We start from the raw sequence: 14,317 nt of genomic DNA, 5'->3' as shown, positions 1-14,317 counted from the left end.
CTAACACCTGTAAACACATCAAGAGACTCACTGGGCAGCTGTGTGATTCTGTTGATGAGGAGAAAGCTAAACCTTTTTCAGAGATTGTTTTGAAACTGACACACAAATGACAGACAATTGGCTGCACGTCAAATATTAAACCCATACTTTAATTATAAAGGGTTAAAGACAACACAGAAATACAAGTGACAGCAAAATACGTAGAAAGAATCCCAGGTGTCATTAATCTCTTTGCACCCTGATAAAGCCTAAGTTTATTCCAGCCTTAATAATGATGTGAGTAGCACCACAAGTGAGGTTGTGCGTCATTAACACACATTTTGTGTGATGTTATCTGTCCTTAGCTTTAATCTTTTCTGTTTAGTAAACTGGGTCCATAGTGAGCCCAGTTTGCTGTAATGCTGTGTCTGGTCAGGAGGAGCATTTCTTCAAACAAAGCTGTAACTGTAGAACAGTAAACTATAAAATATTTCTCTCTTTTATTTCTTTTTTAAATATTTGCACCACAAACAAGGAAGAATACAATCACATACTAATAATGGAAAGAAACGTTTAAATGAAATAAAAAAATACGACAAAAAGCACACATAGTGATGCAGACTATTATTTACACCCTGATAAAGTCCCTGGACTTATAGCTGGCTCATGTGACACTGTATTACTACACCTTTAATAATGTGCTGGATAGTTTTGTCGACTACTCTCCCTTTTTTCAGTGCATCTTGTACATTTTCATTCATACCTTCAGGGACTTTGACAGTGAAGTATGAGCTGTTTCTTTTATTATATTTACACCACAAGCATTAAAGCAGCACCAACAAAGCACGTATAGAGTTAATATTAGCTGCTACTTTACAAATTTCCTGGATGGCACCTCTGCAGTGACCTCAGGGTGTCTTGGCTGAACTGGTAGGTGAGCTTCTTCTTCACCTTGAAGATCTCTCCAGACCTGGCATAGTTCCTTAGCGCCCGGGACATCTTCTGGTAGGTCATGGGCCTCTTGTTGCCCTTTCTCTGGCCCCAGAGTGCCGCCACCTGGTCCTTATTCCTGGAGGAAAAGTGGAATACGCCGGTGGCTGTTGGCACCCAGGACACACAGTGGGCCATGTTTGGGTCCTCCAGCATCTCAAACAAGAAGTGAAAGAGTCGCACCTTTCTACCTGTAGCTATTGAGCAAACAATGTGTACAGTAAAAGGTATTTAAAGGTGGATAAGAGGATATTTTGGCAGCTGTGCAAAAACAGTTAATGCTGGTTACAGTAAATCATTTCCTCAGTTACAGCCATTCCCAGAAAATCGCTTTGGTGACGGATGCCATTTAGTGGAGAGAGGATAAAGCTGTAAACACTGCGGTTATCTGATAAATATGTAAAAACAGCAATGAAGCTAAGCCCTGCATAGCTCCATTGTTTTTACGGTAAAGGGAAGGTCTTTTATTTGCTCTTGTTTCCCTCAGGCTAATAGCAACAAGGACAATAACAGTATCTAGTGACCAGAAAAAAAGCAGAACTCACCACTCCTCGCTGCTGTGGCTGGGTGTTTGGTTGATAGCCTTGTTGGTGCAGAGTTTGGCAGTGACCCATGCTCACACAATGTTGTTGTGTTTTGGTTGAGGACTGGTGGGGTGTCCTGTGCCAGGAAGGGCTGAAATGCAGGTTTGATGGTCTTTGATGAAGGAAACGGTGGAGAACTCAAACAATCAGGAAATAAAGCAAGTTTTTATACTACAAATAGATATGTTAGCTTACAGGTGGTTCATAGCATGTCCAGCGTTGGTCCCATGTTCCAACCACAGGTACGCTTCTTTCGTCTAAAGGCACACCTGGCATCAAGGACACCTTGTCCACTAGAAGAAAGCGAAGAGTTTCTCAGAGTCTGCGCTTAAATGAAGCCATTACATTCCCCAGCCTGTACTCTTACCATTCTCTGCAGTGTTTTGTCTGTAGTACTCCTCTAGGAATTCTAAGATCACCTCCAAATCAGACTGAGTCTCCTGCGAAGATAAATAATTCAGAGCCAGCTGTGAACATGGCACCATGTTGGAGTTTTTGCCTTGAAGAGAAAATGATCAGTCTGTGTTTTACCATCTCTGATGAAGCTGATGCTAATGCAGTCCTTGCAGTTTGGGAGAGTTTTCACACAACTGACTTTGACACACTCAAGTACCCCGACTCTTATTATACCCCCCCACTGGAGCAGGCTTTCAGCTTAACACCAGACGTTTTTTTATCCTGGGCCCACAGGAACAATGACCACCATCCCACAAAGCCCCATCACCAGCACCAGACAACCCATCAACAAAGCCTCCCAGCACTGACCACATCCTCCCCGCTGAACCAGATAAGACCTGGCCTGGAGGCAGCTTCTACACAATGCTCTCTTTTCAGGAAAAACACACTTGCTGACATGTTTTTCCTCACAGGATGTGTCTAAATTTCATATTTTGTGTGTGCCTGCAGTAATATTTCACTACAATGGAGACAGTGCCAAATCTTTCAACACAGTCTTCATATTTTTTCTTTTCAATAATACCAGAGAATTCTTTTTTGGACAAATAATAAAAGTGTGAGAATACACATTGCTTTTTTGGGGGTTTTAACACCTCAAAAATGTACAGTATAGTATAATTTTCTGTAAAACTTAATAAAAAAAATAAATTTCCATAGTAAATAATGTCAATCAAAGCATTATTACACTGAAATTGTCCTTTTATACATTAGTGCATTTTAGGGGAAACATTAAATAGATGTAATTAAAAACTAAAAACATTCTAAAATATAATTAAATGTAAGGTGTAAGATGAAATAAATTACAATAAATTAAAACTATAAATTGAAGATGTTTGGAAGTCATTGTTTTTATTAAAAAATATCCACCTGTTATTTACAAACTTCTGTAAAATCCATTGATTTTCTCCCATTCTGCACACTTTAGTGAAAACCTGTAAGGGTTAATCTGTCAATTATACCATGCATGTCATACAGCATACAGTAAAATACAGACAGCACCAACCGCAGCTACAAGGCAAATAAGTCAAATGTTTTACAAATGAAAAGGATTAAATCTCTGTCGTTAGAGTCGTTGTCATGATGACTCAAACTGCTTTTTAAAAGTACATTTACAAAAAACACCAATTTATATAAAAAATATTTACAAGTTATTTGTGTGACAAAAATAATCACTATTTTATACTAAATATGGACCCCGATAACATCAACCATGCACACAAAGAGAATATAGAGAATATAAAATCTTTAATTTTGATGCAGGAGCTTTGTATTTAAATCTAAGCTTTTCACTCATATTTACAACTAAATTTACAGTAATAAACAATGTGCTGAAAATGTGGGATCTTCTGAGTAAACAGTTAATAGTTAATGCGCTGACTGAGAGTCTTTTCATGCCTGTTTTCCTTCCGCTCACAGCTTGTTGTGTGAGGTGAAGCCTGCAGCCAGGCCGTAGTCTTCCTGCAGCTGGTAGTGTCCGTACCAGCTGTGATGCCAGTCAGAGCCGCCACAGTAGCCCTGCTCTGAAGGGTTCTGCTGCTGGCCGTGGGTTTCCTGCTCCAGCGCCTGGCGGCGGGGCAGGTGCATGGAGACCTGTGCAGAGCCGAGCCTGTGCAGGATGTCTGGGTTGAACTGGTAGGTGAGTTTTCTGCGCACTTTGATGATCTCACCAGTGCGGCTGTAGTTTCTCAGAGCTCTGGCCATCTTCTGATAGGTCATGGTCTTGCGGTTGCCTTTGCGCTGGCCCCAACACTCAGCCAGCTTCTCCTTGTTCTTGGAGACGAAGTGGAAAGTGCCACTGCCGCTATCTGTCCACTGGATTGAGTCCCCCATGCTGGGGTCATTCAGAGCTTCATGGAGATATTCATACAGTCTGAGCTTCTTACGACCTGAGGGGAATACATTTATTGGTTAATGCTGATCAAATAAAATGTTATTTTTTTTAAACTGCTGTTAACATTCTTGCCTTTACTGTTCCTCTGTGGTGGTGAGATGGAGTAAAAATGTGGAGATTCATTCTGCACAGAGTGACTCAAGGGGACGTCAGGGATGACCGGAGGCCAGGGCTGCTGCTGAGACAAAGATACAGATTTAAAATAATCTTTATCTTTCTCGCTTGTTTTTCAGACACACACACACACACACACTCTGATTGTGTGCAGCACTCACTGCTGTATCGTTCCACTCATATGCCGGAGCAGAGAAATCAGACTGGTGCGTGATGAGACGGCAGGGTCCCAGGGTCTCGTAATACGAGTAATCTGGAAAGAAAAAAGGTAAAACAATTTAAAGATACTGTCCAAAGAAACTAAAATAAATAATATGTTTTCAAAAGGATGAAAGTGGAGGAAAGTCATGTGTAAATAGGATCAGATTTGTAACTATACCTGAATCATAGTATGAGTTATTGGAGTGTTGCTGAATGACATCAATCGCATCCTGAAAGTGCTGGTTAATGTCGTTGTCCAAGGATGTCTGGAATAGACAAAAATGCACAAAATAACTTTTTCTGGATACACAAATCTTGCATATATCAATGTGTCTGGTTCTAAAACCTCTAACAAAATGAAGAATGGAAATTATATATTAAAAGACAGGTGTGTAGACCTCACCATCTTGTACGTGTTTCCCTCAGGTGTGGCCATTTCTCTCCTAACAGGTGAACTAGTGCAGGTGTAGTTCCTGCGCAGGTATATATAAGATACCGACCTCCACTTCAGGGCCTAGCCACACGAATAGGTGGAGCGGCCAGGGTCAATTTAAATGTGTGTTAACATCGTGCACTTCTTCTTTTCCTGGTAGAACAGATCAGATAGATGTCTGAGCATCTCTCTCTCTCTCTCTCTCTCTCATGGTGGCGATCACAATCTACAAACAACAAACACCCCTTTTATTGTGACCCAGGAATATACCGCACCACCAATTCACTGCCTGACCTAAGAATTTGCATACTGGCCGAGATACGTATCTAACATACACATCTGTAAGCAGGACTGCACAGTTATTTCTGTAAATTGAAATATGAGCCTATAGAAGAGCGGGAAATGTCCCAAAAAATGGGCTTCAGGCAATGAAGGAAGCAAATTAATATGTGCATGAAAAGCAGATACAAAGATGTCATAAATTATTATTGTGTTTCACTAAAAACACATAAATATTTACTTTGTCTTTATTGAATTTTCAACATGATTTAGTATCATTTATTTTATTTATCCTCAGAAAAACATTTTTTTCCAATTACCACATTAAACATTAGTTAATTAAGTAAACATATTAAAATAAAAATGACTACAATTATCTCAAGTTCTGCAAACGGTTAATTTTTGTTGTCTTCTTTGCATTTTGTTGCATATAATATTTTTGGTGCCTTTACTGTTGTTTTTAAATCTTATACTGTTCAATCAATCATTTAATCAAAGCCCAGCTTCCTGCTCTCCACAGGTGTATAAGTGCTCACCGCAGACTAAAACAAAGTTGTGACAATTTGAATTTCTAATTGAACTCGAACAAACACCACTTCAGATAAAGGTGATCGTAAAGGTTAATGGTTAATATTGTGACAATCACTGTTGAAGTGAGCCTTTGTCTTTTTTCCCCACAAAGCCGTCCCTCCTGTTCAAATAAACACAGGCTTTTTGAGAAGTTCATTTATCTCAGGCGTGCAGTTTTAAATATCAACTGACTTGTTCCCTGAAGTTCCCCTTTCAGCTCGCTTAAAAGCATGATGGCATCATGGAAACAAAGAAATGAATATGCACAGATTATAGCATGACTAATTATCACACTATCTTTAAAAATTCATATATATGACTGATCAGATGTGTGGTTTCTACTTTATTATTTTGAGTGAAATTTACATTATTGTTTGCCCAGCAGTTAAGAAAAGCAGTAAATTACCATACTGTGTGTGTGTGTGAAGCATACAAATACTCGTGTGAGTGTGTGATTCATGTGTGTGTTTCCTGCCAGTGCAGCAGGCTGATAAAAACAAAGAACCACAAACCTCGTCCTCTCTCCCACTCCGTCTTTCCCTGTTTCTATTCACAGTGAAACTCCATAAATTAAAGACCGCAACCTGTCGGCCTGCAGCTGAAGCCTGACAGTTGCTGTTGCTGCTGCTGCTGCTGCTGCTGCTGGCACTGTGTGGGATGAGGAGTTTGCTCCATGAGGTTGGTGTATGTGTGTGTGTGTGTGTGTATGTTTTTAAGCATGATATAGTCACTGGTCTTTTTTGGCTTTGGCCATCAGTGGTCTGTATCACTAGCTGAACCAAAGACAACACTGCATTCATCTGCAACAGGGAAGTAACACAAGATACTTTTCTGAACACATGGTGCTTGTTGTATACAGACACAACATACACAACACTACTCTGCTCATCATGTGACTGACAACATCTAACACTGATATATCTTGACATTTAATGTTCTATAATAGACAGCTATAGATCACATGCACTCATTCTATTTTATTTTATTCTATTGTGTTCTAAACATTTACCTTTGAATCTACCCTGTCTGCTATTTACCTGTCATTTCTATTCTATTTTATTGTTTGCTGTTCTGTTCTGTTCTGTTCTGTACCTTTCATTTCATTTACCTTTGATTCTATCCTGTGTTGTATTTACTTGTCATTTCTGTTCTATTCTAATTAGTCTGCTCCCTCTGTTGATTTTCTCTTCTACTCTTTTCTGTTTTATTCTGTTCTGTTTTACACAGTGATCTGCACTATTCGTGTTCATTTTTATTTCACTGATGACATCTATTTCATTCTGTTCTATTTTATTTTAAACAGTTCCTTTTTTACATTCTGTCCTCTCCCATTCAGACATGTTCATTTCTATTATATTCAGGTGTGTTTTATTAGCAGCTGTTATAATGTAGCGGACGCTGCACCACACAGAGCATTTATTGCTATTATCAGTGTATTATAATGTTGAGGTTTTTACTGAGTGAACCTAATGTGTGGTTAGGTGTGTCCCTGAGGTGGATGTGAGAGGAGAAATACAAAAACAGAGGGACACTCATGTTTATCTGTGAAGGTGGTCGGCTGTGTTAAAGTAGACAAACTGCAGCTGTATCTCTCCAAACAAAGAAGCACTTTCCTTCCCCTTCTCAATTCCATAGCTGCACGCATTTTGCATGCATGGTGTGGGAACGGCAGGCTGACCGCAGCACAGTCAACCCCATTGTTCTTCTTTATTTACTGGCACTCGATGAAAATCAAGAAGTGTCACAACCATTCCTGTGTAATCAGTCTATCAGAGTGAGCGCTGGTGTGACCGCAGAGTCGTAACCATTATCTGTGAGATCATTTTTGTGTCCAGGCTGAGGGGATCACAATAACACTGATGGACGCCGCTGTCGCACACATCAGTGGTTCACTGCTATTCTTTTGTAGTGACATACATTTGCATAGAGGCTTTTCGAGCAGGCACAGATTTTTCTTTAGTAACTGAGGTCACTTGTATAAAACTTAATATTGCATGACACATACTGTATGTTGTTCTTGAGCTATCTACCTGTGCACCAGTAATGTAATTGGGTACTATGTAAAATGAACTTTATGGTTATCACAAAGGAGTTTGGCAGTTTGTGTTTCCCAGTGACAGTCTATCCTTTGAATCTACCTATCTCATAAACTCACAACAAAGCTTGTTGTGTGAATAGCTGTAATGGCACAGGCTCACCAGCAAATGGCAGGACAGAGCAACAAATGCCCTAAGGCAAGACTAGCCAGCCACATATATAGCTTTTCATTTTCCTAACCCAGGGAAGTCAAAGTTTAGAGTAATACCTTGGTTTTTAGTCTAAATGACCTTCTAAGTGGGCATTTTATAGCAAGGATGTGTGGAACACAGCTATTATACTTACACTCAACAAAAATATAAACGCAACACTTTTGTTTTTGCTCCCATGTTTCATGAGATGGACTTGAAGATCTAAACTTCATTCCAGATACACAATATTACCATTCCTCTCAAACATTGTTCACAAATCTGTCTAAATGTGCTGAGATAATCCATCCCACCTCACAGGTGTGCCACATCAAGATGCTGATCTGACATCATGATTAGTGCACAGGTGTACCTCAAACTGCCCACAATAAAAGGCCACCCTGAAATGTGCAGTTTTGTCTCACAGCAAAATGCCACAGATGCCACAAGCATTGAGGGAGCGTGCAATTGGCATGCTGACAGCAGGAATGTCAACCAGATCTGTTGCTCGTGCATTGAATGTTCATTTCTCCACCATAAGCCGTCTCCAAAGGCGTTTCAGAGAATATGGCAGTACATCCAACCGGCCTCACAACCGCAGACCACGAGTAACCACACCAGCCCAGGACCTCCACATCCAGCAGGTTCACCTCCGAGATCGTCTGAGACCAGCCACTCAGACAGCAAACTGTCAGAAACCGTCTCAGGGAAGCTCAACTGCATGCTCGTCGTCCTCATCGGGGTCTTAACCTGACTCCAGATCGTCGCCGTAACAGACTTGAGTGGGCAAATGCTCACATTCGATGGCGTCTAGCACGTTGGAGAGGTGTTCTCTTCACGGATGAATCTCGGTTTACATTGTTCAGGGCAGATGGCAGACAGCGTGTGTGGCGTCGTGTGGGTGAGCGCTTTGCTGATGTCAATGTTGTGGATCGAGTGGCCCATGGTGGTGGTGGGGTCATGGTATGGGCAGGCATCTGTTATGGACGAAGAACACAGGTGCATTTTATTGATGGCATTTTGAATGCACAGAGATACCGTGATGAGATCCTGAGGCCCATTGTTGTGCCATACATCCATGAACATCACCTCATGTTTCAGCAAGATAATGCACGGCCCCATGTTGCAAGGATCTGTACACAATTCTTGGAAGCTGAAAATGTCCCAGTTCTTGCATGGCCAGCATACTCACCGGACATGTCACCCATTGAACATGTTTGGGATGTGCTTGACCGGCGTATACGACAGAAGAGGAGTGGACCACAGGCCACAATAGACAATCTGATAAACTCTATGCGAAGAAGATGTGTTGCACTGCATGAGGCAAATGGTGGTCACACCAGATACTGACTGGTTCTGAGTCCCCAGACCGCCAATAAAGCAGAAACAAAATGCACATTTCAGGGTGGCCTTTTATTGTGGGCAGTTTAAGGTACACCTGTGCACTAATCATGATGTCAGATCAGCATCTTGATGTGGCACACCTGTGAGGTGGGATGGATTATCTCAGCAAAGCAGAAGTGCTCACTATCACACATTTAGACAGATTTGTGAACAATGTTTGAGAGGAATGGTAATATTGTGTATCTGGAATGAAGTTTAGATCTTCAAGTCCATCTCATGAAACATGGGAGCAAAAACAAAAGTGTTGCGTTTATATTTTTGTTGAGTGTATATATATATATATATATATATATATAATATGTCATGTTATATGTCGTACTGCCTCCAAGAGAACATCACTGGTTGTCTGATGCGTCCATCCATCTATCCAACCGCTCATTTCGGAGGCAGCATCCTAAACAGGATAACCCAGAACTTCCTCTCCCCTGTTACCTCTACCAGCTTATCTGGGAGGATACAGAGGCATTCCCAGGCCAGCTGAGAGATAAAATCCCTCCAGCGCTTCCTACCCTGGGGCCTCCTCCTGGATGAAACGCTGAACGCTGGCGAAGCACCTAGTGAACGTCGCAACCAGGCGCCCAAACTACCTCAACTGTCTCCTCTCAATGTGGAGGAGCAGCAGCTCTACTCCAAGCTCCTACTGGATGACCGAGCACCTGACCCTGTGTCTCATTTCAGCTGCTTCATTTGGTTTGTGACTATAGGTGGGAGTAGGACTGTAGATCAACAGGTAAATCAAGAGCCTTGCCTTCTGGCTCAGCTCTCTCTTCGCCACACGAGACCAAAGTAGAGCCCACATCACAAGGGACGCCACTCCAATCTGCCTGCCAGTCTCCTGCTCCATTCTTCCCTTAGTTATGAATCCAAGTCACAGCTTGAGGAAACCGACGTGGACCTGTATGTGTGTTGTATGTGTGTTTCAATGGCCCATGTTACAGGACAGCTCTGCTTTTGTCCCTCCTGTTGTTTTTTGGTGAAGTAATGAAAGACACTCACACAAGGACACATCAAAGAAACACTTCAACTATCAAGTTTCTTTAACATTTCAGGTTTAGGTTTTACAGGCTACGTTTCCTCTGAGATCAAACAGAAAAACAAAGGCTGTGAGCTCTGCCGTGAGCTGAGGTAGCACAAGACGAATTCAGAAAAATCTAATTAGTGTGACACAATCAGAGCGCCAGAGAGTGAAATCCAGAAATCAGAGTGTGACATGGAATATTTCATTTGGAATAGATTTCAAAATTTAATAAGAGACTTTTACTTCCTGCAGTAGAGTACAGCTCCGTATGCTACGACTCCCATCACAGCTACTAAAGCAGCGCTGCCACACAGGAGCTCAGTGGAGCTCAGAGGTTTGGTCTTAGGAGCAGCTGGCTGTGGCTCCAGCTTCTCTGCTGCCACCTCATGCTCTTTAGCTGAATGTTTGTCCACATCTGAGGGGGGAATCTGTGAGGATGTAAGTGGCTCGAGACTCAGTGCTGGAGGCTCTACTTCCACTGGTGCGAGGATAGAGGGAGGGTGGAGGCCCTGGGTGGAATAAAGCTGCTCTACTTCAGAGGTTGTGGTTGAAGGGGTCGGGGTGGATGTAGTGGAGGGGGGATCGAGCCTGAGGATAGGCAGAGGAGGCAGGGCCATAGGGGGAACCACGTGCCTGAACTCTTTAGGCTCTGACTCCATGTGAGGCTCCTCTGCTGACACCAGGAGACCCTCAGTTTCTGGCGCCTGGAGGTCCTGCTCTTCCTCCTCTCTGAGCTCTACCAACTCCTTCTCCCCACCCAGTACACTCATTACACTGGTCTGCAGGTCCTCATCTTCTTCCTCCTCCTCCTCTGTCCTCCTCTTATCCATCTCTGTGACCTCACTCTCTGGTTCCTCCATCATCTCTGCCTCCTCTCGCTCCAGGTGGACCATGTCAGAGTTGGAGGAGTGGTTCTCCTCTCCTGTCAGGACCGCTCCTTCACTACTGTCAAGACTCTTGGTGTCCTCATGGTCCGCGTCACCCATTGTGGACCAGGACTCTGCCAGCAGACTCTCGCTTTGCCAGGGTCCAGAGCTCTCTAATTGGGTCACGTGCAGAGCAGCAGGGCTGGGGCTGAGGGATCTGTCCTCCCCTCCTCCTCCTCCATCCCCCCTGCTGGGCTCGGCTGGGGCCTTTCCCTCCAGAATGAAGGCTGGACGCTGCAGAGACAGGAATGATTAGTGGTGTTTCTATGGTACTACATACTATATATCCACAGGATACTTTTTGTTTAATTAGCAAATGTTAGCATGCTAACAAGCCTCACTAAGATACTCTGCTAGCCCCCTGATATTAGCATAGCACTATTTTGCTTATGTCACAGAGCTGCTAATCAAACACAAAACTAAAATGTTAAGTTTTCAGCAAAAATAAGTGAATTCAGGACTTGTAATTATGTTATTTGCATGATGCATTTATGCATGAATTTTCTTTACTACTACTACTACTAACAGTTAACAGCCTTATTTAGCATTCTAGAATAGGCTAGGACATTTATTAATGCTAGGTGCCAGAGTTTCTGAAAGTTTGCACCGGAGCAGAGATTTTTGGTGGTTTGTCTGAGAGAGACATAGATAAGATATGTGGCTTTAGAGAATGTTCAAAATTTTCATACTTGTTTTCTTAACAAATAAAGATAAAGCAGCCGAGCAGTGAAGAAACCATGTGACAGAGACTGACTCTGAGTTCACAATATGGCTGCAGACTCCAGTCATCGCCAAATATTTCTGCGTGTTTGTAGGCTCTGTGATGTCAGAGGGTTGTCACTGGAAAAAGTTGCTCACGCTGTGTGTTGCAGTGGCTGTGACTATATATAACCTCGACCTGCATATCTTACTATGTTTAGGTGCTGTATACATGTCCATCTGTCACCCTAGAGTGGAAGATATTTCACATGGCATGAGAATTGGACAGAAGTATGCACATACAGTGACACATTGAAATACACTATGTGAACAACTATGAGACAAATACATTTCTGCGGCTCGAGGTATTAACACTAAATATCAACTGCATGAAATATAAATAAATTAAGAACACCACTAACTCCACGGTCTTTAGCACAAATTCTGCCCAAAAATTGCCGATTAGTCACTTGACAAGGTGACCCTGTTGTATGGTGTCTTCACTCAGGCTGCAGAAACTCTCATGCCAGTCTTAGAATAGATATTTTCACTCCTCACTGTGTGATGTTGTATCACGTTCACAACATGTAGCCAGTCTGCGTTCCCCAGGACATGTCTTGCAAAGAGGACAAATCCTCTAACAGCCTCATTGGGGCTCCAGGATCTGTTAAATTTGCACTTAACCTGACATTAAGTTGTAAATCCAAAATCTGAGAGGTGTTACTGTTTCCTGTGAGTGAGTTAATTAGTGACCATTAGTAGCTGCAAAGTCATGTCTCTTTACAGAGGAGGTAATGTTTTCTTCTACATAAAGTTATTGAAATACAACTTGTTTTGCATGCTTTCATTGATTTATTGTTGCATTTTATTCCATCTGTTTGATTTGACACTTTTTTGATTATTTATTACTTTAGTTTATTTTGTTCCCACATTTTGATTTATTCATTTCCCAGTTTTCTTCTTTTGTTCCCACAGTTTAAATACATTTTCCAGAGTTTTGTTTGTCTGAGCCGATACAGCAGACCAGCTTTATGTACACTCCATATTTAATTTAAGAAAAATGACTGTGTTACTGTGAGTTCTTAGGGGAAAGTACCTAAAACGATATTTGTATTAGTTTATTGCCTTAAATAAACACTCATATGAAGCCCCAAAACAGAAACACTATTTCTTCTGTTGTTGCCTCACAGTGCAGAAATCAAACCCCCTTGTCCTGTCTGTTGTGCAAATAATGACTCTGAGACAGGACAAAAGTCAATAAGACCTTGTGCAAACATTTCCATGACACCGGGGTGTCTGTATTATTAATGATGTTTTAATGGATACAGTCCTTGATGTTGGATCACTGCACCCTTTCTGAGGGACCAATCACGTCACTCATCGAATGAGTTAATGTCCTGTAGGCTTTTGCCAACTTTACACACTCAGGTTGACTAAACACACACATCTGTGTCCCTGCATGCAATCACAGCAATCAGCCTTTCATACTCTGTGATCCACCTTTACTTGCTGTCCTACTTGAGTAATTGGATTCTCATTGATCCTATCCCAGCGAGCACAGACTCACAGTGGAGAAAATGATCAGGCTGAGGACATTCTTTCTGTGCTAATGTGTCATATCAGTCATGGCAGATTACTAAAAGGTCATCTTTCAATGTCAGAGAGGAAGAATTAGGAGCTCTTTCTCTGTCTTATATGCTGGCGACCTACAGTGACCCCTCTGACTGCTTTACAGATAAGACACAAAATCAAATCACAGTCCTGAGTCAAAGCGAGACACTTAGTCCTGCAGAAAACTTTAGTTTTACACAAACTTTCTGAACAAAAAACAGAAAAACGGTGTGCCGCTGGTTACCTGTGTCCTTCGGGTGCAGTGTTGGCCAGCTGGGAAGCAGATCAAAGTGTGACGTGCAGTCAGACACGAAGCCACAATTCAACAGAGGCAGACATGCATGCTGGTGCTGGCATAGGAATAACAAGGTAGACAAGCTGTACACAAGTCTCTCTCTCCCATCTCTCTCTCTTGCTCTGACTCTCTCTCTCTCTCTCTCTCTCACCCTACTACCCAAATCCATGACATAACAGTTGGCTGGAGAGGAGTCAATGGTGACTTTGCTGTCTGTTCAGACTGACAAACACTACAAGTGCCAGTAAACACCAGAACTTTGTGTCTAAAAGGTCTGAAGTCAGTGGTCTCAGAGTCTTTTATTTGGGTTATGTTTGCTGCCCAAACAGCAGATTATCAGTTAGTCCACAGCGTGCACATTTTGAGCCGCGACACTGAGTGGAAAATACATGTCAGGCATGGGGAAGAGCTGTTTCTAAAGGTGAACTCTCCAACTTATAGTTCCCTCTGCTGGTTAGACACATAACAAGACAACAAGACGTGACACACTTAAATGGTGTCAATGCTCCTGTATAATAACAACACAGTTTGTAATTTTATATAGTAGAATAATATTATTATTCTTTAATTTTACATTTTTCTAATGGAAAATCAAGGAGGTGATTTCCTTTTTTGCTGGTTTAATAATACAGGCTCTTGTTT

General features: G+C 41.9%; 3 protein-coding genes across 4 annotated transcripts; all 3 read right to left on the bottom strand.

Moving 5' to 3' along the window:
- Positions 1–852: 852 nt before the first annotated feature.
- spi2 (Spi-2 proto-oncogene) lies at positions 853–2,038 on the bottom strand. Its single transcript, XM_028400547.1, has 2 exons — positions 1,921–2,038; positions 853–1,166 (listed from the first exon to the last, which is right to left on the bottom strand). Exons 1-2 carry the CDS (start codon positions 2,036–2,038, stop codon positions 853–855), a joined length of 432 nt encoding a protein of 143 aa, XP_028256348.1.
- An 840-nt stretch (positions 2,039–2,878) lies between these two features.
- spic (Spi-C transcription factor (Spi-1/PU.1 related)) lies at positions 2,879–4,682 on the bottom strand. 2 transcript variants are annotated; one of them, XM_028400681.1, is made up of 5 exons: positions 4,619–4,682; positions 4,394–4,481; positions 4,176–4,267; positions 3,973–4,078; positions 2,879–3,895 (listed from the first exon to the last, which is right to left on the bottom strand). In XM_028400681.1, exons 1-5 carry the CDS (start codon positions 4,649–4,651, stop codon positions 3,420–3,422), a joined length of 795 nt encoding a protein of 264 aa, XP_028256482.1. In that variant the 5' UTR covers positions 4,652–4,682; the 3' UTR covers positions 2,879–3,419. The 2 variants fall into 2 exon arrangements, with proteins under 2 accessions (XP_028256482.1, XP_028256483.1); XM_028400682.1 differs by having other exon boundaries at positions 3,973–4,075.
- A 5,463-nt stretch (positions 4,683–10,145) lies between these two features.
- On the bottom strand, positions 10,146–13,899 carry LOC114432585 (bcl-2-like protein 13). The gene is made up of 2 exons (XM_028400685.1): positions 13,625–13,899; positions 10,146–11,304 (listed from the first exon to the last, which is right to left on the bottom strand). The coding sequence occupies exon 2, from the start codon at positions 11,128–11,130 to the stop codon at positions 10,384–10,386; it is 747 nt and encodes a 248-aa protein (XP_028256486.1). The 5' UTR covers positions 11,131–11,304; positions 13,625–13,899; the 3' UTR covers positions 10,146–10,383.
- Positions 13,900–14,317: the final 418 nt, after the last annotated feature.

The sequence above is a fragment of the Parambassis ranga genome, chromosome 2 (genome assembly GCF_900634625.1).
Source record: "Parambassis ranga chromosome 2, fParRan2.1, whole genome shotgun sequence".
Classification (NCBI taxonomy): Eukaryota; Metazoa; Chordata; class Actinopteri; family Ambassidae; genus Parambassis; species Parambassis ranga.
This window is presented reverse-complemented; position numbering and strand designations above follow the sequence as displayed.

Excerpts from the sequence above, each read along its gene's own strand:
- LOC114432585 (XM_028400685.1), bottom strand. The coding sequence starts at position 11,130 with ATGGGTGACGCGGACCATGAGGACACCAAGAGTCTTGACAGTAGTGAA.
- spi2 (XM_028400547.1), bottom strand. The coding sequence starts at position 2,038 with ATGGTGCCATGTTCACAGCTGGCTCTGAATTATTTATCTTCGCAGGAG. Across the intron at positions 1,167-1,920 it reads ACAAAACACTGCAGAGAATG|CTACAGGTAGAAAGGTGCGA; the intron begins GTAAGAGTACAG and ends TTTGCTCAATAG.
- spic (XM_028400681.1), bottom strand. The coding sequence starts at position 4,651 with ATGGCCACACCTGAGGGAAACACGTACAAGATG. Across the intron at positions 4,482-4,618 it reads AGGGAAACACGTACAAGATG|ACATCCTTGGACAACGACAT; the intron begins GTGAGGTCTACA and ends TGTCTATTCCAG. Across the intron at positions 4,079-4,175 it reads ATGAGTGGAACGATACAGCA|CAGCAGCCCTGGCCTCCGGT; the intron begins GTGAGTGCTGCA and ends TCTTTGTCTCAG.